The sequence below is a fragment of the Pogona vitticeps genome, chromosome 6, assembly GCF_051106095.1.
Source record: "Pogona vitticeps strain Pit_001003342236 chromosome 6, PviZW2.1, whole genome shotgun sequence".
Lineage (NCBI taxonomy): Eukaryota > Metazoa > Chordata > Lepidosauria > Squamata > Agamidae > Pogona > Pogona vitticeps.
This window is the reverse complement of record NC_135788.1, coordinates 101,725,460-101,753,459: the sequence shown is the minus strand read 5'-3', so window position 1 is coordinate 101,753,459 and position 28,000 is coordinate 101,725,460. Positions and strand designations below refer to the sequence as shown.

At 43.4% G+C, this 28,000-nt stretch overlaps 1 protein-coding gene across 1 annotated transcript; it reads right to left on the bottom strand.

The window, feature by feature from the left end:
• Window positions 1-44: 44 nt before the first annotated feature.
• On the bottom strand, window positions 45-27,780 carry CLEC11A (C-type lectin domain containing 11A). The gene is made up of 4 exons (XM_020808205.3): window positions 26,352-27,780; window positions 17,823-18,042; window positions 4,790-4,981; window positions 45-1,409 (listed from the first exon to the last, which is right to left on the bottom strand). The coding sequence occupies exons 1-4, from the start codon at window positions 26,457-26,459 to the stop codon at window positions 1,009-1,011; spliced, it is 921 nt and encodes a 306-aa protein (XP_020663864.3). The 5' UTR covers window positions 26,460-27,780; the 3' UTR covers window positions 45-1,008.
• Window positions 27,781-28,000: the final 220 nt, after the last annotated feature.

Sequence of the window (28,000 nt, the reverse complement as noted above, 5' to 3'; positions counted from 1 at the left end):
TGGACCTGAAGTGCTCTTGGTTTATAAACCATGGACACAAATGCTTGAGTGAGGAAGGGCAAGACAGAATTTATTCCTGTGGCCAGCTCTTAAACAAGTGGGATGCCTCAGAACCTATTGGCCCTCCAGATGTTGCTAAACTAGAGTTCCGGTCATGTATACCAGAGGCTATGCTTGCTTGGTTTGCTGGGAGTTGCAGTTCTAATTTCCTAAGGTCTGACTGGATCATACACAATGCTAAACCCCCTAACCTTTCTGCTCCCTAGCCTCTGTTCCAGCACAGCTGCAAGTGGGGAGTTCAGAAACAGTCCCATTTTTAATTCAATTAATTCTTATTATTACATTTGAACCTAGGAAAACAAGATTCATGTTAAATTTATTTTAGGAGTGGATGGGGAATCTGCAGGCTGCTAGGTGTTAGTCCCATAATTCTGTATTAGCTAGGGATGATGGAAGATGGAGACCAACAACAGCTGGAGGTCTGCAAGATCCCTGTCCCTGTAAGAGGATACTATAGGGTGACCAGCAGTTACGTATATGCACGCCTAAAGACAGAGCAGAAATGAGGAATGTGTGACCTTCCATGTATTGTTAGACTGCAGTTTCCAATGGCTACTCTATATAAGGAGCTCATTTTTTTTTCAGAAGCTAAGCAGGCTCAGGGCTGCTTAGTATTTGGATGGGAGACCACCAGTGATCGCAAGATGAGTTGCTGTCTGCCAAGCTGATATTACTGGGATAGATGGACCAAGAGGCTGGTAAGGTAGCTTCCACGCAGGCTGATGGACTTTGCAGCCCAGTAACATCTGGAGGGTCATAGGTTTCCCATCTCTGGGGTGGGGTGTGGGGTAAAGGAGGAAATGAATATACACAGGAACATAATGCATATGCAGAAGATGGGGAAGGACCCTGCCTCCCAGAGGTCATAACTCCCCACAACACTGACAGTGGAAGAGCGCCAGCGCGGTCATGCTCAATCCAATGGCGGAGCTTGAAAAGGGGGCGCCCCTAGAGACGATATTCGCAGATGTAATACATGCGCCGTTCACAGTCATTGTCCCACCATTTGCCATCATCTGAACTGAGGGAGACACAGTTCTCGCGAGCGCCACCGTTGGGTTGGGTCACCAGGTGGTCGCGGTACCAGTCGAAGACAGAGACACGGTGCCCATTCTCAAAGAGCCACAGCCCTTCTGCACGCCGATCGTGGATGCCGACCCAGGCTGGCCAGTTGTAAGGATGAAAGGCATCGTGAAGATAGCGGCGCAGGACGGCCATCTCAGTGGCATCCGCTGGCATGGCCAGATGTCCCCCTCTGGCCTCACAGAGCTTTTGTGCCCCATCGTAAACCTCAAAGTGCTTGAAGACCAGGAAGCATTTGGTTTGAGTGCGCCGGCCTCTCAAGCAACCTGGGGGAAAGTTGAGATGAGAATGATTTGTTGGGATTTTATTCACAGCCTCCTACCCCTGTCTATAGCTGGAGGGACTGCTCTGGGTTGGGGTGGTTATCTTATCTATCCAGCACTAGCCAATCATTCCTTCCAGCTTTTGAAATTCAAACAGTTTTGCGTCTCTGTTGAGTGTTCTATCCTTCTTTCATCAGTTGTGTTTTTTGCTGTTGATCTGTTTGGTTGCTTGGTAGTATGTGTGCAATAAAGAAAGCAGTACAGTAGGACCAACATATCCAACCCCCCTGTGGATGGTGAAAACTGGAGATATATATAAAGGAAAAAAGAAATATATACTGTATATATTTTCACATGACTTACCAGAACCGGCTGCTAGAGACCATGCTATATATTCTTCACTTACAGTACAAGTATTCATAGCATGGTTTCTGGCTCCCTCTAATGGTTGATTCTGGTAATAAATGTGAAAATTGCATTGTCTGGGGTTTTTTTTTTCTTGTAAGAATTTTAATATTTTCAGGCCATGGCTAAGTGAATCATTAGATATTGATCCCATGGATAAGGGGGGTCCTACTGTTTACACAAGTCTGTAATTTCAAGCAACTGAAAGTAAATAAATATTTTTTATTCTTTCTCCTCCAAATCTCTCAAAGTGAGTTATTGAGATTTTAACTGCCAGAGAATGAGAAAGAGATAGACTCTGGGGAAACCTGAAGCTATCATCTTCTGTGGATCTCTACTTCTTCTGTGTAGCAAAAAGAGAATTTTACCACAAATTCAAGCACGATTGTTGTATTATCAATAGGCATAATATTTTATTGAGTAAACAGCGGCAGGTTTTCTGTCCCCAAAAAACTTATGACCACCAATTCACTACAGCAGAGGGCAAATGACCTTTAAAATTCTACTCCAGCCTTCCTGGGCCTACTATGTGACAGACTACAATTCCTATAATCCACTGCTACTAGTGGGGATGATAGGGACTGTAGTCAGTAAATTTCTTTCACTTTCATTCTTCTCGCCTCTCAACCTAAAGTCAGGCAGGGACTTCAATCTGCCCTCCTCTGGCATAGCCTGTCTTTTGACCCTTTTGTTCTTTCAGCCCTGCGCAGCGTATAAAATCCTAACTCCTTGGAGCTGATGCTCTCTCTCCCTGCACTTCCTGACCCCACACCCATATATTATCAGACAAAGGTCCGGTTTTCCCTGAAGGAGGAATCTGGTGATCCTCGGCAGACCTCCCTGAAGTGCTCAGTCCAGCTACCCTACACTGGCTCCGGATGGGAGATGTTAACACTTCAGCTCCCATCAGCCAATGGCAAGGGATGATGGAAATTGTAGTCCAGCAAAATGTGGAGTGCAACACCTTCCCCATCTCTGCCCAAGGCAGAGGACTACTTTATTTCAAATGTATTGTAGACAATTTGATGTCCTCATTTCAAGGTCATCTGACCCTCCTTTTAAAATTTGGAACCTGAGGTGAATTTTGAGCCGCTCCCCACACCAATATCCTCGGTTTTTCTACTCTGATCCATCAGTTTTCTTCCAGTCTGAAACAATGCCAAATTACCTTACCTTTAGCCATTTTTCCCTCCCTCCCTTCTTTCCTTCTAAAAGCCATCACCGATCTATTCTGCTTCACCTTCCAATCCACCAAGCTACCAGCACACACACTGCTTACAGTTGCTTCCTCTCTGTCCTTCTCCCATGAGCACTGCAGCCTGTGAACAAATATTTCCACCTGCAGCAATTTCTGCCATCTTGAAATCACATTTTGAAAAGTGGGTATTTGTAAACATCGGTGACACTGAAATTCCTGGATTCAGAATCTATGAATGCCCAACTCAGAAGTTTTGTCTGAGCAAGTTAAAGTGGGAGAAGAAAGTAATAAGTCTGTACAGTTTTGTGGTTTTGGAGTCTCAGAATTTTCCAAGCAGGATTCTGGGAGTTTCAGCACACAAATACACATTTGTTTATATATAAGGCGCCATGTGCTTCCTGGGAGTCATAGTCTCACTACCCATTAGACTTTATGAAGGGTACCTTCCAAAGAACTAAGATTCCCAGGAAGTACTCTGGCAGCTTCTGTTTTCTTTTTACATTAACAAAAAAACAAAGACTGGAGAAGGTTATGAAGTCTTGGAGGAAGACCTTCCGTAGCTCTTGGTAGCTGCATGTTTGTGAGCTATGAAAGCCCAAAACTCTGCTTGGGGGGTATATCTGTGAAGATTCTCAGTCATCCAGGTGAGGTTATCTGGATGTTGAGTCATGGCAACTGAACTTCTTTTTTGTTAGGTTGAAATGTTTCGCTACTCATCCATTCAGTCTGAGGAGAGTTGGTAGGAGATGCCTGATATATCCCTCCAGGTTGATTGCACTTCCCCCTGGTCTGAATAGGCTCATTAGAAGGATGCTTGGGGAATTCTTAAGAGTATTCTGGGATCTGGAGTCCAAAAGAACAAAAGAGCACATCCCCAGAAATTAATGTTCACAACTAATGACTATGGTTTGTGAGTTCTTGTATTTTGCAGTTGTTGTTTTTAAAATATCTGATCATTTCCCCTTGTTTAGATGTGTGTAGTGCACTGAAGAACTAACTGACTGAGAGAATTTTCTTACATTTCATGAAAGCTCCCCAAGGTAGTCACCTGGCAACATTTCCTGCTCAGCCCATGGGATCAGACCAGTTGTTTTACAAGCATGATTCACGGGGTTTGTCCTGGGATATAGTCAATCACCTGTTGTGACCCCATTCTACAGCAGGGACCTGCTGCTGCTTCTCTTCCTTTTAATACAGTCCTTGCACAACAGATCGAGAAGCAACTGACAACCAGAGTGGGATAACAGATAAGGCACTGAATTGGAATTTGAGAGATGCAGAATCAAGTCCTTACTGGGCCACGAAACTCATGAGGTTCAGGCCTTGTCTTTCAGCCTAATGTACCACTTGCGATTGTTGTGAGAATAAAGATGAAAAAGTTGCAGATACCACTTTGAGAATCTTGTAGGAAAAGCAGAACAGAAATATAAAGTAAAAATGAATAAATAATTACAACTGGTTTCAATAAATAACTAAATGCTGTACAACTGATCACAGCCCTCATACACTGTGGAAACTGGGAGAGTCAGTGCAAAATTGCCATCTTCTGCTGCTGTTACTATGTGCCATCAAACAATTTCCAATTGTGGCAGCCCTATGAATTAATGACCTTCAAAAGGCCCTATCCTTAACAGCTCAGGTCTTGCAAATGCAAGGCTGTGGTTTCCTTTACTGAGTCAATCCATTCATCTAATATCCAGACTTCCTCTTTTCCCACTCCCTTTCATCTTTCACACTCCTCTATCCACTGGGGAATGCCATTCCCAGCCATTCTCCTCACCATCAATCCGTCCAAGTTCCTTCTGGTTGCGGGTGGCGATTTCATTCAGGGACGCGAGCGATTCCTGTGCCTCAGTCACGCTCCCCTTCAGTTCGGCCAGGCCTTTGGAGAACTGGGACACGCGCAGGTCCATGTGATAGAACTGTACATTGAGGCGGTGGACGGCTGCATCCAGGCTGTTTAGACGCGAGACTGAGGAAAGACAAAAGAGAAGAAACCATGTCAACTTTCAAGGATATGGAGGAAGTGGGAGCAATGAGATTGGATGTTTTCCAGCTACAGAAGATTATGAAAGAAATATGATTTCTCTATACTGTACAGTACACTTTGTAGGGCAGGGTGGGCGATGTGTCTCCCACAGGTTGCTAGACTGCAATTTGCAAAGCATTGCTCACTACTCCCTGTGCCAGGACAGATGGGAAGTGTAGTCTTAACATCTCGAGGGCCATGCCTGCCATCCTCCCGAAATATTGCGAACAGAGGCGTGGGAGCAAGAGAGGGAGAAGTATATGTGATAATGTGTGTATGAGAGAGAATATAGGTGTCATAGAGCAACTGTAGATATATAGTACAAGAATGAAATATATACACAAGAGGCAGCAGTCAATCTGTCTGTATGAGAGAAGGGGAGAGAAAGGAGTATATGTGTTTGACAGTGTATGTGTTTGTGAATAGAGTGACCGTATGTGTTTGTGAATAGAGTGACCATATAATTGGACAAATGTGCATGTGTGAATGATAGCAGGGAGATACGTGACAAGAAAATAACTATAGAGACCACCCTTCTCCTAAACTAGGGTCCTTCCTGAGGTGTTTGACTACAGCACCCATTCCAACCTACTAGATGGAATGATGGGTATTATAATCCAGCATATCTGGGTGGACTCCAGGTAAGAGAAGAGTGACAGAGAATTTAGTAATAATCATTACAGAATCAAAGGATATCTGCCAGGTGGTTGTCTAAGTTTCTCTTGAATGCCTCCAGTGATGGACTACTCACTGCCTCTCGAGGTAGTGGGTTCCACTGTCTACTGCTCTAACAGTTTTTCCTGATATTCAATCAAAATCTGGCTTCCTGTCACTTGAGCCCATTGTTGCATGTCCTGCACTGTGGGATGATCAAGGACAGATCCTGCCCCTCCTCTGTATAACAGCTTTCCAAGTATTTGAAAAGGGTTATTGTATCACCCCCCTGTCCTCTTTTCTCAAGGCTAAACATGCCCAGTTCTTTCAATCTTTCCTCACAGGGCTTGGATTCCAACAAATCATCCTTGTTGCCCTTCTCTGAACTTGTTCCAATTTGTCAGCATCCTTCTTGAGGTGTGGTGTCCAGGACTGGACACAAAACTCAAGGTGAAGCCTAACCAGTGCTGAATAGAGGGGGACTAGCACCTCACGGGATTTGGAAACTATATTTATGTTAATGCAGCGTAAAATAGCATTTGCCTTTTTTGTAGCCACGTCACACTGTTGGCTCATACACAAATTGTGATCTATGACAATTCCAAGATCCTTCTCACTTGTAGTATTGCTGAGCCAGGTATCCCCCATCTTGTAACTGTGCAATTGGTTTCTTTTTCTGAGGAGCAGTACTTTACACTTTTCCCTGTTAAATTTCATTCTGTTGTTTTCAGCCCAGCGCTCCAGCCTATCAAGATGATTTTGAATTTTGTTTCTGTCTTCCACTATTAGCTATTCCGCTGTCAAGTCGCTTCTGACTTATGACAACCCTGTTCAGGGTTTTCCAGGTATTGAGTACTCATTCCCTTCTTCTGGGGGGTGCTCTGGGGCTGTGCAACTTTGCCCAACGGCATCCAAGCTGGCTCTAGGGGCAGGAGGCAGAGTGGGGAATCAAACTCCCAACCTCTGGCTCTGCAGCCAGATACCTAAACCACTGAGCTATCCAGCCAGCTGATAGAGAATCTGCAACTGCCTAAATGGTCTGAAAGTACCTTCATGTTAAGACTCAGCCTGCCTTTTACTCTTCATATCTGGCTCCTTTGGAAGAAAATCATCTCCTGTTAAGGACACTGTGTCCTTTGTTTTCCCCTACATAAACAGTAAATCACACCACAGGGGCGTCCTTCTTGCTGTGGTCAGATCATAAATGCCAGTGGCAACCCAGCTTGGGTTAGAAGCAGACTAAGCATATTGTTTCATAGAGATTCCAGTGGTTCACACGGACATGGGGAAATGCGTTGGACTCTTGGGGGGGGTGAGTTCTCTCTGTGTGTCAGTACGAGTCTTTCTGTGCAAGAACAGGGAGGACTGGGGAGGATTGGGAGAGGCTGTGAGTGATTTAGGGCTTGCCAAGAGATCTAGGTGGTCTTCACCAGGATATTTGGGGTCTGGCCTAGAATGGGCACTGTGTTCATGTCTTTGGGGGGGGGAGTGTTGTATAAAAAGTGAAGTACTCAGGAGTCCCCAACATCACTTATAGGAAAGAGGTGGATTTGTCAGACAGCGGCCAATCTAAACATAGTGTTTTTGCATTTAATGTGCAGGTTTCATGAAATGCAAATTGCATCAGCATGCAGCAGGGAGAGGGAGATGCAATTAACAGGATCAGAACAGGCTTGGGAAAGGAATTTAACCCTCCCCTCCCCTGCTAGAGTCCTGACAAAATGTCCCTTCTAAATCTGAAATCTGCTCCCATCCTCACCAAGAACCTCTGGGGATCCTACCCGCCCTTCTAGCCCAAAGAAATACCAGCTTCAGCAGAGGGACATTTTTTTTTGGCAGGAAAACAGCCAGGGAAGAAAAGCTTTATTTTTCTTTACTTCCCTGAATTATCATCCCCTTACACTCTCACAGCTGATGCAATTTGCATTTTTATAACCCACAAATTGGATGCAAAGAGCCAGGCATTTGATCCTAGAGTAGTTCACAGTCCCTTTAAGTTGGTAAGAAGGCAGAGCCTGAAGGCAGGATTAATCAAATGTTTGTTTGATTTTTTTTAAGAAATAATCAATATGGAGCAAATATCACAGCTTAATTTATTTCTTGTACAGAACTCCTTCCAGATTCGGCCCTGCAATTAGACAGGCTGGGGCATCCATCTTGAAGGGGGAAAAACATACAGAGAAAAGGGGCAAAGCTAGAGCTGAAACTGCAGTTTGCCCTGCTTCCAAATGGCCCTGCTGCCTCAAATGAAAGCAGAATGATGGTTTCCAACGCTAGATGATGCTGAATGATACCTCCCAAACCCACATGATCCCTGATGAAGGATTCTGGTAGCTGCAGAAAACTTCAGCAGGAGTGAATGTATTGGTCTCTGCTGCTGTAAGATTCATGTGCCAGGCCAACCACATTTTCCTCATAGAGTAGAGAAGAGCACCATCTTACTATTTTCACCTTCAGATAACAAAATACCACAAGCTGACCCTATACCCCTTTCACTGATGATGACTGCAGTGTGGGAAAGCACTTTCTCCATGATGTTTCTCTATAGTGCTAAGGCCTGCATCTAAATCAATGCCCAGAACACAGAGGTATACAGCCTCATATATTTTGTGATTGCATCTTTAGCAACTGTTTTTTAAAAAGAGTAAAATTGCTTTGTGTAAATATGGTGGAACTTAAAAAAGGGATTGATATGCAAGCTAAGTAAACTATAATTTAGGGCAGTGGTATCTTGTGTCCAAAGTAGGAGGGCATCAACTGTGCATTAAGGTATGAGATTGGGAGGGGGCTCTTAATACAACAAAATTTTAAAAAAGTTTGGATATACAGTCCTGAGGCAATACCTTCTAGCATAGTTTTGGCTCTCAGCATAATTTGCCATAGATCCAAAAAGGCACCTGACTCTGGACTCCAAGTGAATCAACAAAAGTGGGAAAAAATAGCTTTTCTCTGGGTCCTGACTTAGTATCCTAAACCCAAATTCCTGTGCCAAGTATATGCTCAGAGGCAACTTGTTCCATAGTTCTAGGCGTGCTGCCCTGAGCCACCGTTCTGTGTTCAATTAGTGAACTGGAGGGTTCCAGCGGAAAACAAAATAGATCCCACAACTCTAAACGACGCCCACCCACAGCATGGAAGGACTCAGAGCTTACAATGTTGTATTTATAAAAAATAAATTACAGTTACAATTTCAAGTACCTCAAAAGTGGCTTATAGTTAGAATTAAAATAACTTTCCTTCTTTGATTATTCAACATAACTGAAATAGGTGCTTCCAGTTACATATTTTAAAAAATCAGAACTATATGCTGCTCACCTGTCATACAAAAGAAATACACCTAAGTAGCAAGACCCTAATAGTGTAAAACTGTAAAAGTCAGGAAGACTTCCAATCACACACACACAAATATAAAATAACATTGTAATTGCAATATAATTTAGTTATGCCTCAATTGTTGCAAAAAGGAATTACAAGGAATCCATTGTTTATACCTATTTATTTCCAGAAAATGAAAAGTTAGTGAAGTGACTCCATGATGGACTATGTACAGTATGTGGAAACAGAACTAGGCAACTGCCGACTCATGATCAAGAGACTGCAAGAATGTGACAGACAGAAGGGAGGAGCCAGGAGAATGGGTGGTATAAGGGGGGGTGGTATAACTGTTCAAAGGTATAAAAAGAGGAATTACCTGTTTGTAGGTGCGGCAATTTCAAAAGAGCCTGTCCGCCTTTGGCTTTGCTCAGCTGATTAAAGAATTTTTTTCCCCAGATCTCCCAACTCAATCTCTCATTGACCCCTAGGGATTGGTTCGTTAAAGACAGGTTTGAGGAATAGGCCTCTACAGTTAATGTGTTGTGGGTTTTTGTTTGTTTGTTTGTTTTTTACTATAATTAGGTTGAGCCCCACAATTAGCTTGACTGAGGTAATTGCCAGGGGTGGCAGGGGGTAGAGAGTGGTATGCCTGCTACCCCTTGCATTCCAGTGTAGAAAGCACCTCCCTTCTAAGACGGAGCAGTAGAGGAAGCAATACGTGCCAGAACATGGCTGAACACAGAGAGGGCCATCTCCAAGATTCCTACCTCAAATGGATCTTCGGTCAGGCTGTATGAGGGGAATGACTCTGAGAAGATGGCTGCTTCCTTTTCTGTTCCCACTACCTTCTGGTCTTTTTAACTTTGATGGTGAAGGCAGACGTGCCACCACAACTCTGCGCTCTTCCGCCTTTTCTAGTATGACATGGCGGAGGGACAGTTGCATCTTCCCTCATTGTTTTTGTTTGTTTGTTTATGTGTGTGTATGTTTGTGGGGTTTTGTTTTGTTTTGTTTTCAGTGGTAGGATAATACCAGTATCGCTCTGGAAGACGTGCCTTTCAGGATTGCAATGACAGGGCCTTAATAAGACATATTAATTAGATATTCCCTTGCACTGCTGCTCCCTGCCGAGCTTGGCTGCCCATCCCAGAGGATCCTTTTTAACAAGAACCCCAAGGCTTATTCTTCCATGCCTTCCACGTCAGGCTAATTAAGAAACCCTAACGATATCCACAGAGATGGCTCCCCATGGTTACTCAAGCTTTGCTGACAATAGAGCAGAGCTTGGAACCTTGTTTCTTGAAAGGAGAACATGTTGCAGTAGCCATTATTTTCCTCATCTTTCCTCTGTTCCTAAAAAAATAAGCCAACACAATTTGCATTGTGTTGACCTTTTACGAAGCTTGAATCCAGGCAAAGCTTGAAAGAGTTATATTTGGTGAACTAAAACAACCGGAATCCCTCAACCAGCATAGCATCCATGCTGGGCAAGAAATTCTGTGCTTTAGACCAGAGAACCAGATCCTTTTTGCATTTTTAGTATTTAATAGTGAGAGCGATGTAAGAAGAGAATGATGGATCAAGCAAAAACCCACCATTGTGTTCCCACAATGGCTAATCTAATGCCTGTAGAAAGCCTACATGGAGGACATGCCAGCGACAGCACACACACAAACATCCCATATTCCTTTGCAACTCGGATACAGGGGCATATAGCACTATTATCCAAGACTCGAGTTCAAATCTTGCCTCTACCATGAACAAACACCCACATCCCTCTCAGCTGCACAGGTGTAATACAGAGACAATCAAATTACCATGCTTCACAGGGTTGTTGTAATGATAATTAAGTTTCCAAAGTGCCTTCAATATTTGAACACAGTAGGTATGCTCCCCTTTTAAGTTCAGCTACCAATTTTAAAAAGCTACACTCTTACAGGATTACTTGACGCTTGAACAAAATCATTTAATGCATATTAGCTTGGCTTCAGTAAGGAGTGCAGAAAGGGTGAATAAAAAGCAAGTAAGACATTGAAGACTGTATAAAATGGAACTGGCTCTGAGAACAAACTCGATGTGCAAACAGAAGATCACTCACAATACTGATTCTTTGTTCTTTACACTCCCAGAATTACTTTCATTTCAGCTGCTAAACCTTGTGCATTTCCTTTCTTAGGTACCAGCAATGTAACTAAGCAATGTAAGTGTGTGTGTGGGGGGGGGGGGGGGTTGCTTGCCTAATGTTCACTTCATGCTGAGAAAAAAGGCTATGTTTCCAGTAATAGGAAACTTCTAGGAGGCCTCAAATCTGTATGCATTTCAGCACTGAGCAGCTGTGTGTTTCTTTCCAGGGCTGGGCTATCCCAGAATGCTTTTCAAGAGAAAGGCCAAACTAAACATGACACGCTGTTCTGCCTAATTTTATCCTGCTGACATTCTGTCTCTCACTCTTTTCTCCTTCGGTTTGTATGTGTGTGTGTGTGTCTAACTGAAAAGCACTGCAGGAAGTTGAAATCAACCAGAAGACCAGTGGAGGGAGAGTTTTGACCTATTAGCTATTCCTGTATAGCACCAAACTGTTTTCAATTCCCATATATTACACAAAGCTTAGGAGGCTGACTTCAAGCAGAAAATATGGCAAAAGAGTGAAGAAGCTTCTCACCTTCCCACTTCTTTCCTCTGCATGTGCAAATGCATACAGCCTCTGATGGTTGGTTTTCATTTTTTTCCAAGAAATGCTGTTGTTGCACACAACTTTGCAGGAAGCTGGACTTGATGGCCTTATAGGCCCCTTCCAACCTCATTATTACAGTATATGATTGTTCTACAAAGGCAGTGGTGTCTGGTCCTTTACTGGAAGATCAGGACCCTGCTGGGCTTCCCTCAGTTGTGAGCTGTCAGCCTCATTGTACTCTGTGTGAGTGTGTGAGAGAGAAAAAGAGGAGGGGAAGGAGAGGAGAGAATCAGCACCACATCTGGAGGCCCACCTCAATGGGCATCATTGATGTTGCGTTCCAAGTGACTAACTACTCAACAGCCAATTGTTTATGATGGGAAAGTGAGCAATAATTCTGGGCCTCGTAGGGGGGTGGTGTCACAGTATATGTACACATGTGTTCAGTTTATCCAACTGGCTAGGAGGAGATCTGAATCCTAGCCTCCACAGAGCAATAAAATGTACTGGCTACACTTTCACAGCTTGAGTGCCTCATAGGATTATTGTGGAGGAGCATTTCAAGGATGAAAATAAAAGAGGGAAGCTTAAGCTTTCCCGCACTGACTGCTTCCTCTCTACAAAAGCTTCCAGTTCCTTTTACCCATTCTATCCCATTTCTCCCATGCATCTCAAGGCTTTGGAACCTCTCACAAAAAAGCATGGTTGGGGGGGGGGGGAGATGCAAGAGGGCAAAAGTAATGGGTAGGAAAAGGATTAAGCACCCCCCCCATGACCATGAATAATTCTCCTTCCCAAACTGCACTCCCTATAAAACATTTGCCCTGCAAGAAGCATCTATCTGGTTTTTGTTTGCACATGCTTGCATGTAAGATGTAGCTTTGCCTTTAGATATGTGCAATGACAGAGTCATTGGCACTTTTCAATCTACGGTACCGGAAATCAAGGAGATCCACCAAATTCCCTGGAGTGATGGATAAGGGGAGACTGCCTGACTTCCTAAAAGAAAAAAATTACCCGTGTTTCTCTGGGTGGAAGCAATGGTTCAATATCTGCTCTGTGCATTCTGTGACAAGTCTGTGGTTATGATATGGGAACCCAGGACATCTCCAACCTCTGAATCCCCCTCCTTACTTCCAAAGTGTAAAAGTAACAAATAACATGTTGTAATAGATTTATCCAGAAAAATCATTTGTTCTCTGTAAGGTATCTGGTCCAGCAGTGATATTATTGATATTTTCCCATAATCCACATGTTTAACTTTTTTTTTCAGTTAGCACAATGAGAAAATTAGTGACTTCCTGTGCTTTTGGTAGTTTCCGAAGACAGGGTTTATTATTATTATTTTCATTCACTGTGTTCCAAGGGGCTGCGTTTAGTGTTATAGTGTCTTCCACTGAAATTTGTGTCTGGCAAAAGCTTCTCAGTCAGAAGCTTTCAAACAGCACTCAAACAATGAATCATCATCATCTGTCGCCAAGTCAATTCCGACTTATGTTAACCCTTTTCAGGGTTTTCCAGGTAGAGAGTATCCAGAAGTGGTTTATTATTCTCTTTTTCTGGAGGTGCCCTAACACTGTTTTCCTATTACCTTTAAAACTTACTTTTAAAAGTATTTTAAGGGTACCGGGGCATGAATTTCTTAAGTTTTATGGCATTTCCTTCACAATCCTCATTCCCCCCCTCAGAAGTAACAAAAAAGCTAGTGAGCTGAATCATTGGTAATGTACTGGTTTACTTTTCAGCAGTTTAATGAGTAATGACAACAACTTACTTTCCAATTCTGTAACAATAACTGGAATGAATTACTTTTTGAAAAGTAACTTTCCAAGCTGTGTTTATTGCCTATATTGAGCACAGCCAGAGAGAGAGAGAGGGTGTGTGTGTGTGTGTGTGTGTGTGTGTGTGTGTGTGCAGACCTTAGCCCTTTTGGAACCGGCTTGCCTGACAGCAGTAGCCTGGTATCCTCCAGAGGTCTTGGATTGCAACGACGATCATCCTCAGCCAACATAAATGCATGTAGCCAAAATGCCACCATCCCATCCTGGAAAGAAGGGGTTACTGGCAGCAAAGCTTGGAAATATTGCTTTTTTTTAACTACAGATCCCAGAAGCCTCCAGTGCCTGGGCTGACTGGGGAATTTCACAAGCTGTCAACCTAAGAAGTGCCTTTTCCCCAGCTCTGATTCAGCAGACATGGGGGGGGGGGAACCATGAAGCTCAGCAGTATTACAAAAAAATCTCGAGCAGGGGGGCAGGGAACTAACTGGAGGTGATACATCTAAAAATAGCTGGTGAGATCTGAGCATGTTCACTGGTCACAGAACGTTGACAGCTTGGGGTGTCTGGAACCCACTACACTATTTTGGTGCTGCTCCCACATGTACCTCTAATTACCAGACACTGAGAACAAACACCCAGGGAATGAATGTCTTGCATTCTTTTCTTTTTATCTCCCAAAGGCATCTTACCAGGAAGGGGGGGGGACAACTAAGCACTAGACCAGATGGATCTTTTGGGTGATCTAAAAAAGCAATTGTGATGTTGTTAGCATTTCTTTTCAACATTGAATCCCCTGGGATGTAAAGGGGGGGCAGACTTGCTCACTTGATTACCATTGTAGATTTTGAACTAGGGGCATTTCTGGCACTGGAGTGAAACGATTTGGTTTGCGCTTCCCAGTTCCTCTTTTTCTTAAACGCCAAAAGCGGAGGTTTTTATAAAGCGGAAGGAAGTCACTGATGGGTAGCTTTACTGTTGCTTCCAGCCAAGACCGAAGAAATCAGGATTTATGCTAGGAATTGATTTGAGTTTGATGTAATTGGCTCCTGTGCCTGAGGACAATGGGCAAAAGAGAGAGAGAGAGCAGTGGCTTTGGAGAAGAGCAGAAGATTTATCATTTGGAAGCCCAGGATCAAAAAATAAAAATAAAAAGCTAGAGAGGGAAGGCTCAAGAAACTGGATTCATTTCGCTTCCCAGAACGGCTGCTGAGGGAGGACACAGGAGCAATTCTCAAATCGGCTCATGGCTGAGCTGAGATTCAAACTCGGATCTTTACGGAACAAATGCAATGTTTCTGTACAGGGCTTCCATCGAAACAAACAAGCAAATGAACAAATAGATTCAAAACCCTCTACAGAGTTCCACAAGTTACCAAGGATAAAAAGATATAAAAAGCAATCATGCTGGATCTGACCAAGTCCTATCTAGTCCTCCAGAGGCAAAGGAGGTGCTTGTGAGAATCCAATAAGCATGAGAGAAAAGCCACAGATCAACCTTATGCTTGCTGGCAACTGGCAATCAGCAGCACAAATTAGAACTGTAACAAAATGTTACAGTGTGGAGAGCTGCTCCTCTGGATTCTAGCCATGCCATTCAATTTCCTTTGAATTCACAGTTTTTCATTGCATCCCTCCACAATCAGATGGCATCCCATTACACATATCCAGCAGTTTGCTGGATTCATCCTCATTTTTCCCCTCTAAAGATTTTGTGCACTGTGCTAATTCCATAGTTTGCCTCCCCCAACTATCTATATTTCTTTCTTCGGTGTTGTGTTGCTGCCTTGGCACATAAAAGATGTGAAAGAGAGGAAACCAGCAGGACCTGCAACAAAATTCTGGAGTGTGGAGTGCACTTGTTTAATGTTCCCATTTTGCAGTGTGGAGTACACTTGTTTAATGATGAGGATAGGGCTCATCTACACTGGCCCTTTTGGAGCAGGCTGGTGTAGTCTAAATAGGGTCGTTTGAGATTGAGTGGAGGTGCGACATGCCATTTGGTGCAATCCTTACATCCAAACAACATACAGACCTCAAATGACCCCATTTAGTCTAGCTCCCTCTGCTGTTGATTTCTGATATCATGCATAGCATAGGCATCCTTCAGTCTCGAGAGACTATGGTAACATGCTCTGAATTGAGGAGTGTCCCCTCCAGAGCATGAAGCCCGGGTAAGGTAATATGGAGGATAGGCTGTTACCCAAACAGCAGATCCCCCTCTCCACATTGCTGAAATGGTCCAATGGAAAGGCAAGAGCCAATACAACTGGTTCCAGCAATGTCGCAGGAGTTGGCAGAACGACACATGCTGCCTTCGGGACTCCAGCTCCAGATTTTTCCTCGAGGTTAACTCCTGACGCCTTTTCCATGAGTGAATATAGCCACAAGGCAGTGGAGGTTTGAAATCGGAGTTTTCCTTCTCCTAGATGGGCTGCCTTCCATGGCTGACGAGCCCAGTGGCTTAATAAACATGCAACTTCAAGATACAGTACTGTGTTGGCAAACTGAATGCTACCCCTGCCCCTCAGCAGAAGAGCAGGGAAATGAAATTCTTATCGTTATCATTTTGACCCTGGTAGACCATCACTGATGCACTTCATCACTTAGATTAGTTTGGTTTTTTTTAAACCTCTTGTCTGAAGTGCCAGTCAACAAACTGCTGGCAGCTGAAATTATATCAGTGATGGTCTAGCAGAGTAAAACAAAAGCAAAATCATTTCCCCTCTCTCTGCCAAGGAGCACGGGAAGTATTCTCAAAGGCTTTCACGGCCGGGATCCAATGGTGATTGTAGGTTTTTCGGGCTGTTTGGCCATGTTCTGGAACACGGCCAAACAGCCTGAAAAACCGACAACAACCAGCACTGGAAGTGTTCACTTTGCTGATATCCTGAAACGACTCACTCATTAAGCCACTTCAGGATACCAGAAACTGATAGTGGAAGGAATCTTAACAGCTTAAGGCTCACTTCTTAGTCGATTCCCTTGGTTCGTTCTCAGCACTGGAAATGGACCAAACTAGAGTGAACCTACCCATACCTGACAGGGGCCCAGAAAGGTACAGATAGTGCTGTTTTGAGGACAGATTGGTTCACTGTACTGATTACTGTATGTTGTTTGATTGCCAGAAAAAAGAACAAACTAACTGGTCCCTAAAACACACCAAACAGTGGGACAAATGGCCGTCTGCTTGAGCTCCTGTTCTCTTCCATTTCCTCTCCCAAAGACTTTCTGATTGCACTTGCAGTAAGTAGTAAGATAGTGTTGCATAGAGAGGGAGCACACTCAGCCATCACTGTCCTGTTACAGGTCCCTTGCTGCCTCTTGTTATGAGTCCTTGCTGCAGGTAGGAGGGATCCCCTCAAGATTATAAAAACCATGACTTTTACTACCTTGACTGCATGCTGCTTATGTTTTTCTAACTTAAAAAGTTTTAAATGCTTTTAATTAATTAATGGATTTTTAATTATTATTGCAGTTTAATTGCTTTTTAATCTGTAATTTACTGTTTTGTTTTTGTTTTTGTTTTTAGTATTGCTTCTTTTAACATGTGAAGCAACCTGGGTCCCCTCATCAGGAGAAAGGTGGCCCACGAATAGTACAAATAAATGAGTAAATATATAACTTCTTTAAACCTTTGGATTCCCCAAAGTTGGCTACGTAATACCTTCCTTTTTTTTGCCACGGTGTGCTGAACTGGCTACATACACAACAGCACTGATGCTTTGAATACTAGAAATAAAAAGCACACAATTGCTTTTGAACCTGGAGGTTCCCTTTGGTTGCAGGACTGCTTGAAACCATTGATTGGGGCCGGCCCAATAACTTTTCCCACCTAAATCAGAAGGTGACATGGCAATACAACACACATTCTGTTCCACATACTGAAGTGGACTGCACTAGTGGCTGCATTTTATTCACTCCTGGTGATGGGATGGCATCCCCCCCATCTTACTTGAGTGATGAAGGCTAGATTAGAGTCTGCAGGACATCCTATGTGTAACACCCAACACTGTGCTAGAACAGAGAGGAATAGCAAGGGAGCTGTCACTGCTTTCCCCTCCACACTGGAGGTGCCTTATAAAAGAGAGGCAATCTGGAAATTAGATTAGAACATAGGATGATGTCTTGTTCAGCCAGACCATTGTTCCACTTAGCTCTGAACTGGCAACTCTGAATGGCAACAGCTCTCCTAGGCTTCAGCCAGGATTTCTGCTAGCTATACCTAGAGACAGCTGGTATTCCCTAGCAGCCACCCATTCAAGTGCTAAACAGGCTGGATTCTGCTTAGCAACCAAAACCATACAGGACCAGCCTGTTCAGTCTAGTAGAGTGGGACTCAACGTTATTCCTCTATACTTACACACATAGGTAAAGCCATCCTCCTCATCTTGAGTTGGGGAAGCTGTCGTTGGGGTCAAGAGAGTGGGACCGGGAAGTTTTTCCTCAGGTTCCTCCTCCTCCTCTTCCAAGTCTTCATCCAAAACCTCCTTGGCATCAGGTTCCTCGATCTCCCTCAAGGAGACCTCTTGGACGGTCTCCTCCTCAGTCGTTTCTGACAACTCCAGGACCTCCTGCAGATGCTGGGAGGGAAGAAAAGTCAGATGGTCTATTCAAGGCAAAATTCTCCTCGGATATTTTGTATTACAACAAGGATAGCTTGCTGCAACCATATACATTTCCTGGGAAAATCCTTCCTCTCCTAGTTACTCTGAGGGCGGCAGCTAAACTAAGAGGGAACAAAGAAGTCTGAAGGGATGGTGGATGGTGTCATAGCCCCTCCGAATCAGAAAATCCCAGAGCAATCTGGCAAGCTCTGGCTCTACCACACCACTGAGTGTAACTCTCATCCAGGCATAGTTGCTTAGAGCCGGGATCACTGGTGTGTATGTTTGTCTGTGTGTAGATCAGGCGTCCTTTCATTCCTAAGAAGTCTCCACTGCATTTTCTGCAAAAAAAAAACACTCTCAAAAGCTAGCAAATTGCATAACTCCTTACAGTTTAGTTGATTAGCTGGACTGCAAAGTAAACTGGTAGGGGGGGGAACATGTCCCTACAACTTTGGGGGCTGCACAAGGAGTGGCCAGTGGCCACACCAAGCCCCAGGACTACAGGGCTTACACCTCTATCTTAAAGCAACTCCAAGCCTGCACAGACCTGGGAGCAGAGAACTCCATCTACACCTGTATCAGATACAAGGTCCTAGTTTGTATTACGTGCGGTGAGGAAGCTTTATCCCTTTTTGTACTGCAGGCCATAGGGAAGGTATTTTAAATTAATATTTCCAATTCAGTTGTTATGCTATAATTGACATTCTTCCATCACCCTCTGTCTATTCACGTAGTTCCATTTGTTGCCATTGCTACCTTATAAATCACTCTTCCAGGTTTGCCAAAAGCTAAACGCTTCCTTCTCAGAAAAAGGAATGGTCCTTCTGCTTAATGAACCTCCCCCCCCCCAAAAAAAAATCAGAAACCTACCCTAGACAATTATAGATGATCTCTCTATCACATGGTTAACCAGGGGCCAGATCCAAATTTGGGACTTGCCCCTGGCAACCTACCCCCCATGGAGGACTTTTGCTGGCAGTGGAGCAATTCCTTGCCACTGTCACCACCAAGTTTGCTCGGTTGGTTGTAGTCTTCCACGCCCAAAGAGTTCAAGGCTGAAGCCTGAGACTAGAGAGTGCGTCCTTGTGATGTCACAGAGGCAGGGCAGGGAGGGAAGAGAGCACAATGCACGTGCAAACAGCACTCTGAACCAGTAAGCTCTGGCGCCAGCTGGAACAGATTGGAAAAGGTTACCCAGACTTTTAAACCACCCCACAGGCAAAGATCACCTTTTCTCCTCATCTAGCATGGCTTGCCCCGGGATTTTATTCCCCACTCGGAGAGCTGGGAAAATGTAGTAAATCCCTGAGATTCCAAGTACTGTAGTGTTGTGGTGGCACCCTGAGTCATCTTCACTTACCATTCATTTGGTTTCTGCATCTGGACTAGAGTTTGGAACCGTTACTTTGGGGACTGCAGTCCCCCGAATTTCTGAAATGTCATGGCTAGCCAGCATGCTGGGGCTTCTGGAAGTTGTAGTCTACAAAGTAACATCTCCAAGTCTTGGTCTAGACATAATCAGAACAGCAGATGGAAACTACTGTACGGCTGTTCCTTTTCCTGTTGCCATTTGGACTCGTGGAAAGAGCAAATATATAGGCAACCACGGGGAGAAGGGGAGGAATGCACAAGGGGATCAACAGGGTGATCTCTGTTCCAATATAGGCCATGGCAGACGTCTGGCCTGATTAGATTTGGAAAAGCTTTATGTTGGGGGAAGGACTCCAAATCCCAGAATCCTTCAGCCAGTAGCAGTGAGGACGTCTGGAAGCTGCAGTCCAAAACATAACAAAATAAAACATATTTCCCCAGCTTTGCCCCTGAAAGGAACCATGTCTATCCATCTTTCAAAGAATGGATTTGTTTTAAATTTATCTCCCGGAGAACTCTATAAGACTGGATAAGGGGAAAGTATTTGGCATGTGGAATGTGTCCATGCCATGGGCAATTGTCTCCCTCTGCCTAATAATAAGGCTGGCCCTGAATATGTATTTTATTTTTCCAACAGTTTGGATATAAACAGATTCTGGCACAGTTCCAACCCAGACATTTTACTTACTGCCATAGGCAGCTTGTGACTGGAGGTACTGAACTGGAATTTTATTGTATAAAATACATTTATACACTTTACCATGCATGTCATCAGCTTAATGGGAGCCATGAGCATAGACGAACACCACACATTGCACATCTGTACCTGTAAAACAATTGTTCTGAACATTGCTTATATTATCAATGTGATACCATGCTGACCTGACCTGACGGAGATGTTTGTGTCAATTTGTCAAGATGTGCAATTTTGTGTGCATAGAGTATTACAACAATTAAGAGGGCTGTTGAAAAAGTAGCCCTAGAAATGTACATTGTGCTTTTAAAAATGAGATTTGAACAGCAGTTTATTAAGAGTAGCTGTGAAACAATCAGCCAGTTCCCCAGCCAAGTTTGGAAGCAAGGTCACCGTATGACAATCTTGCCTTGCAAAATAATTTTTTTCCCCAAAAGCAGACAGGTCAGCGTAGAAGTAAAACAAAGGAGAGAATTGAAAGTATATTGAAATAAGTAGGATGTATTTATGTTGCAATGTGTTAATAAGACCAGAGATGGAATTTGCACCCTCTGTAACTACAATATTCTGGTTTTATAGCACCTTGGTGTACGAGATCCTTTCTTTTACAAGCTTTTAGTTCTGCAGGCTGTGTGAATTTTTATTGCAACAAGAATGTTTATCGTCATAGAGGCAGCCTGCCTGATTCTGAGTTACAGGAGATGCAAAAACAACAGAGATTCTTATTAAAATTATTTCCATAGTACATCAGACCCCTATAACTTGCAGGCCCTGGAAAAGAGATTGTTGACGGATGGGGGAGGTGTGGACATCTGAGAGAAATATAAGTACTGTATAGGGAGAGAGACATACAGTAAGATTCAACTCATCAAGGCAGCAAGTCTACACATCATGCCACACACGCTAGGTATCAACAATAATCATGAAGCAGCAGCAGCAACAGTGGGAGCGGACCAGGAAAAGACAGATTTTCCTCCATAGATTGAAACTGGCTTGGCTGAGTGAGCACTGAGAATAATTTTCATGTGTGCCTAAGTGTGCTAAAAGCCTAAGTAATATATTTTACTTTCACATATTTTTAATGTTGACAACTTGAATACTTTAGAAATGAGTCTTCTTTTTTTAATGTGCTGTCAGACTTTTGAATGTTTGCAATATTTGAAGTACAGTACTCTTGGGCATATAGAACAAAGAAGCAAGTAGATAAATAAAGCTTATAGAATTTGACAAGCTGATGTTGCCTGGAATTATTGCAACAATGAAAAGCCTTATACCTAGAAGAATTCTGACATGATTGAGAATGATTGTCTGATTTCATTCTGAAATTAACCCTTAACTGGGATAAACGCCAGGTGTAATGAAAACAGGCTTCTGATTTTGCCCCCAGAGGGAGATGTTCAGGCATCAGACTCCCTGACTTGACATTTTGGCACGTTAACAGTCCTGCTGGGTCAGTGGTGATTGCCTCCCATTTTTATTTCCAGTTTCAACACAGCAAAGTTAGGCTCTACAGATCCTCTTGAGTTTCAGAGTTTCAGAGGTTGTGGTGGCCTCTCTGCCACGGGACGAAAGGCTGGCCATCCCTGTAGTTTCTACAGGGATGGCCCCGAAAGGACCCTGCCCAGATGGACTCAAGAGAATTCCCTGGGATGCGAAGGCTTTTATCTGTTTGGTTATCATCCATGTCAATCACCTATAAAATAAACTCTCTAAACTGCTAGTGTATAAACTAGATTTGGTCAGGCGAACAGGATAGATTTATTGCAGAGTTTTGAATTTTGGTTAAATGCCTCTGGCTATGAAGCAGAAGTGCAGGGGTTGACACAGCAAAATTAGCTTCAAGTTTCCCAGAGGAGTCCACCCCCTTTTCTCATAAACTGGAACTTAACAGTCTCAGTAACTCACTCTGAGACATTAGCTGGAGAAAGACTAAAAGTGTTTCATTTACTTACAGTTGAACAGATCTACAGCAAGCTAACAGTATGACTGCTTTGAGCAAAAGGCCTCAATGGACAAACTGCTTTCGACAATGGGAGGGGAGGGGGAGAGACCCTGAGCAGAGAGGGGGCACTCTCTTTGAAATCTGAGTCATGAGGGAACTGGTGGTCAGTGCTGGATACATTGGCAGTCACCCCAGCCTAGAAAGGTTCGTCCGAGCCATACCTAGTAGAGGCAGCATGTGAGGATGCAAAAACTCCACCAAGATTTAGGTAGGTTTCACTTGTTATGATGACTTCAACTATTTCGTTTTAATAATCGCTTTTCTTTACCTTTAACACTTTGCCTGAGCTTTTTGAGTTCCTTCCCTTCCAGCATGGATTCCCTAATTCTGGAGCCATTGTCCTCAAGCTACTGTTACCACAGAAATACATGTCTAACTCAGAAGTCAATTTAATTTCAACAGGGCGTACTTGCAGAGGGGTGTGCATAAGACAGCAGCATATTCTTTGTGACTAAGCACATTGACATGTGAGGCATCTACCTCAAAGTCACCTGCTTTGTACACTGCTTGGAAACATTCTTTTTGAACTACAGCTCCCAGAATCCCCCACCTGGAATGGCCATTGGCTGACTGACTGAGAAACTAACAGGTGAGTTAAAATTCATTTAAAAAAAAAAACACTTCTGGTTTCAAGACAGCCTCAAAGATGTAGGACAGAATAATAGCAAATAGCTGACCTCGCTCCTGTTACGATGTCAAAAACACACCACCCTCATGTTTTTCCTATTTTTAAAATGAAGTTTTGATTGGAACAAATCTTTTTTTATCTTTGGCTCAATTGCCAGCTGACCAGATGCGTGGATGTTTTGTTGTTGTAGCTGAAATCTGGAACAAAGCCTGGATTTGGATTATTAAACATCCAACTTTTTAAAGCTGAATATGTATTTAGCTTGTATTTGCATTTTTGTTTGTTTTCTGGCCCTGATTCTGTATTTAATGTTTTCTTTCTTGACAAATGCAATTGTTAAAGCATCTAATGTGTTCCCTGGGCAATTTCTAGGGGCTTGTTTATATGCTTCTCACTGTTCCTTTGTTACACATTTTCAGAATTTGGACTATCATTCTCCACTTGAGGATCGCAGAAGTTATAGTCCCCTGAAGCAGCTTTTCCAAACTTTTGCCGATTGTACACTGAATTTAATGGGTCTTAACAAGCCGTTGAAGCCTGCCCTGCGAAGCGGTTATTGGGAGAAATTTAAAAAGAAAGAGCAAAGGTGACATAGACTTTAGTAACCAGAGTAATTGCTATTGATGTAACTCTAAGTTTTGTTTACCCAGATTCAGACCTTGGCAAAGTTCCTTTTTTGGACTTGATCCCTATTGGGGCCACCGTGTGCTTAAACTTTCTCCCACAGCTGTTTTTTCTCTATAAATTGCACCCCATGTGGACTGAAAAGAGTCAGAAAAATTCCATCGGCATCAAAGGAGAATTTGTTCTTCTTTTTTAGCTTTTGAAGAGAGGGAAAATGTTAAGGGAGGAAAGTGGTCGCAGAAATATGGTTCAAGCCGCAACAATTGTCTGCAGTTGATTTGCTTTATTGGGTTGTTACGTGTGCATTATTTTTTTTAATACTGCCTCTACTTTTAACCTTTTGTCCCACACAAATTTCTGTAGTTGAAAAAGAAAAGAAACTGGGACTAATCAGATTCCTGATTCCATAACATAAATATTTACACACACTTTCCACAAACTCTTGCCAGGTCTTCACCACTCCTATCTCTGCCTTTCTTTGTGGTCAGTCTCAAGGGTTGAGGAATAGAATTAGCAGAAACACTGCTTTTTCTGGAGCTTCATAGATTAGATTTTTTAAAACTACAACACCCAGAAACCCCACCCCACCCCCAGCCAGCATGGCCTATTGTTTCCATAGAGTTCAGGTCAGCTCAGCTGCAGACAAGATTTGGAGCTTGGGAAACGTCCTCTTTCTTGGCTCCAAGACCTAATCTGTCAGTTGACCCTGATGGACATGCCTGGATGCGGTAGGAGGCAATAGCAGTACCGCTGCCTTGCTGGGTCCAGCCACAACATAAATATCCCAAAATGCCCCACAGCTGTGGTTCCCAGTCTTCCGTATCTTCTATTACAACAAAAATCCCACTGTTCTGTCCAAGATTCCGCATCCCATCATAAAACCAAAACCCAGTTTTCTCAAGCAAGACATACACCACTATTTATCTGTTGTTCACTAAATGAAACTCGAAAACATTTTTGTATAAGCTGATGGGCAGCTTATAAAAATGGACAGAGCATTGAAAGAAACACCGGGTCTCTCTTTTTACTATTAGGGTGCCAAAAGATCTTGGGTGTACTTGGGCCACAGCAGATAGGGGCAGTGGGAGATGGCACATCACAGTTGCAGGGGGACACAGTAATGGAAGGAGAGTAGATTCTCACCTGGGTTTTCAGAGGGAATGTAATCCCATCCTGAACTGGCTGCATCCTTATTCCTTGATCTGCCTTTCAACTGACCAGGAGCACCTATGTCTTGTCTAATGCTCCAGAGGTTATTAGTGCTGTAATGTTTTAGTTATTTACAGTATTTATTTATTTATTGGATTTCTATCCCACCCATCTAGACCAAAGGTTTTCAATTTTTTGTTAATTCCTCTCACTGCACGGCAGAAATTCAAGAATTCACAGAGCAGAATAGCTTCACGTTCCCCAGAGTGGTCAGTTAATTTTGCTCATTAACTGACACCTACAGTCTCAATAACTCACTCTGAGACATTAGTAGGAGAAAGAATAAAAACATTTCATTACTGACAGTTGTGAACAGATCAGCAGCAAATTAACAAACATCAAGGAACAGACCTGAACAGATTAAAGAGAGGGAACGATCACTGAGCAAGAGAGGCAGGACTCTCTTTGAATTCAGTGGCAGAAAGGAATGATTGGTTCATGCTGGGGCGATTGTTAACCCCAAAAGCGCCCTCTCAGCCAAACAAACTACAGATCAGCATGCAAGGTTGTAAAAACTCCAACAATTAGGACACAGCAGGAAATTAAAATAGAAACCAGTCCCAGCCACGGAGTGCTCCTTGGAGTTTGGAATGTCGAGGTGGACTGACTTAAGGAGAGCCAGTCACAAGCAATATATCATGGGTCCTGCTGGATCCTGGGTCCAAGGGTGCTAAAGCCAGTATTGTGTTGTTGCTAGACTGGGACTTGGGGTATTCAGCGTCAAGACCCTTCCAGCAATGAAACTCACTGGTTCACTTTGGGCCATTCTCTCTCTCTCTCTCTCTCTCTCTCTCTCTCTCTCTCTGCCTTACCTACTTTGCAGGGTTGCTGTCAGGATTACATAGGAGGAAGTTAGTCATGTGGACTATAATTGTTGTAATCAAGGAAATAAATAGGAGGCTGTGGAGGAGGACTGCCAAATTCTGTGAGTGTGGAGTGAATCCCAGTGGTTGGAATGTTAGCAACCAGGAGTTACTGTGTAGATAGAAAAGAGAAGAAGCTTGTGTAGGAGAGTCTAGGATGGGGCGGTACTGGACAGTGTGGTAGTTTCTTACTAGAAACATGGTGAATCGGGGCAGGAGGATATCTGCATACAAAAGAGCTAGTATACCACACTTTGAAGTAATAAAAATTATTTTTCAACAACACACTTTAATAGATGATTAAAATAACACAGACAATCCTATAGAGAGGCAGTAGGATATAAGAGAAGGAAGTCTAAGGTGTAGATTAGAATTTCCTAATTCTGCAGTTTCCAGAATCCCTCTTGGTGGAGGGTTTTGGAAACTATGCTCCAAAACAGGAATTTTTCCAGGGTCTGCAGGAAATTCCTTGTGACGTGCTGGTGGACTTTCTGGGTCCCAATCTCCTTTTGTACAGAGGGCCAGCTGGCCACTCCAGAAGCAGAATGAGGTCTCAGACTTCCACACCCTGGAACGGTCCTGAGCCTGCCTCAAGCAGCTGCCTCTTCTATCCATAGAATCTAGCTGCCTGACATGGTGAGACCCAGAGACTGGAAAAGTTCCTTTTTTTGGATGACAGCTTCTAGAATTCCCCAGCCCCTATGGTCAGACACAGACGCTGCTTCACATTTGGCAGGCACCCCTCAAATTGATTCTGGCAGTCTCTTCTGTTAAGAGCAGAGCTGGAGAGAGTGCCTCATTTTGGACAACAACTCCCAGAATCCCCCAGCAAGCACAGACAGGAACCTCTTTTGTATAGATTAAGGGGGAAAGTGGAGCTCTCTCTCTCACCTTGAGCATCAGAGCTTTTCTTTCTTCCTCGGAGCTTAGCTCATCCTTCTGTCCCTGAACGGCCCCCGCCAGCAGGAGCAGCAGCTGCATCAGAGTCCAGACCTCCATGACACGACGTCCCCTCTTCTTGGCCTGGGTCTTCACGTACAGAAGTGACACAGAGGGAGCTGTCAGTGCCCCTCCTGGATCTGCCTCAGTCCACTCAAGAAGGTGCTGAGTCTGCCTCTTTCTTGGAATTCACAACTGCCCGGCCCACTCAGGCAAAGCTAGGGCAGAAATGGAGGGAGGGAGGGACATAGGCTTTCAGCCAGCCAGAAGCTAGAAAGTCTAATCCGATCCAGATGTGAGAATAAGGCCAGGGCCTCAGCCTCCGCCAGGCTGGATTGTGACAACTGAGAACTCTTTGTGTGTGGCTTGCTAAAATCTGGATTAATTTTCTTACTGAGGAGCCCTACTGGGTCTGGTGGTTTTTAATAAACTTTGAAAAGGAAAGTTCCCTAGCCTCCCTGATGGGTTTTTAACATTTACATACACTGAGAGGAGTTCCTTTTTATCCCTAGGTAGGTGCGGTACTTCTAACCTTCGAGAGAAGACGCTTAGTTTTCTCTGTGTATGTTGGAGGAATGGAGGTGGGGGTAGGGATGGGATGAGGAGAAAGACAAGTTCTTCCTGCCATCAGTCCAAAATTTGCATTGTATTTGTGTGTTCTTCTGCAGAGGACAACAGAGTGTGCCTTTGTGCGTATGTCTGTCTTTGTCATAGAATGACTGTGTGTTTGCTCTTCCCAAATGACTTGTCTCTGTGTGTTTTTCTCAAACAAACACTGTTTTGCATCTTTCTGCCTTCACTGTGCATTGCAAGTCTTCGTGTTATGGCTGGTGGCCGGACAAGGTGAACTCAAGCCTTACTCAGGCAGACTTGCTTAGATCTATGTATATTCCTGTTTATTTAATTTAATAGACTTACAGTCCATGGGGGAAGGGTTTATAAAGCATACTGAAGATTTATTAGAGATATAATGTACATAATGACATCTTTAAAAATTATATTCAACACTTAACTCATGAAAATAAAAAAAAAACTAAACAGGAGCAGATATTTACTCCTGTCTACATCAGTTGTACTGAATGTAGGTAAAAGCACAGCACATGAAAATCAATTAATGCAGACTGGACTCAATCAGCCTTTAAAATCTTCTGGCAAAGAAAGAACCATACACTCATTCTGGGGAGGGCAAGATATAGGGTCCCCACGGAATAAGCATTGTCCCTGGTTGTTGCTGTTGTTTAGTCATTAAGTCATGTCCAACTCTTTGTGTCCTCATGGACCAGAGCACTCCAGGATCTCCTGTCTTCCGCTGCCTCCCGGAGTTTGGTCAAATTCATGTTGGTAGCTTCGATGCCACTGTCCAATCATCTCATCCAAGCATTGTCCCTGGTACTTACCAACTCCAGGAAGATAACTAGTTTATGACATATTGGGGTGGTAGTAGTCATAGTGCAGGGCTGCTAAATCAGTTTAGGGTTTCAAAGCTTAATTTGCTATTAACCTATTTTTATTGCTATTGCTATTGCTTTATTGCTATTGCTATTGCAATTGCTATTATTATTATTATTATTATTATTATTATTATTATTATTATTATTATT

Bases quoted from the DNA above. Each gene is read 5' to 3' on its own strand.
- CLEC11A (XM_020808205.3), bottom strand. From the start codon at position 26,459: ATGGAGGTCTGGACTCTGATGCAGCTGCTGCTCCTGCTGGCGGGGGCC. The intron at 18,043-26,351 runs GTGAGAGAGAGA...CTTCCCTCCCAG, and splicing joins GAAAAGCTCTGATGCTCAAG to CATCTGCAGGAGGTCCTGGA. The intron at 1,410-4,789 runs GTGAGGAGAATG...ACTTTCCCCCAG, and splicing joins GGAACTTGGACGGATTGATG to GTTGCTTGAGAGGCCGGCGC.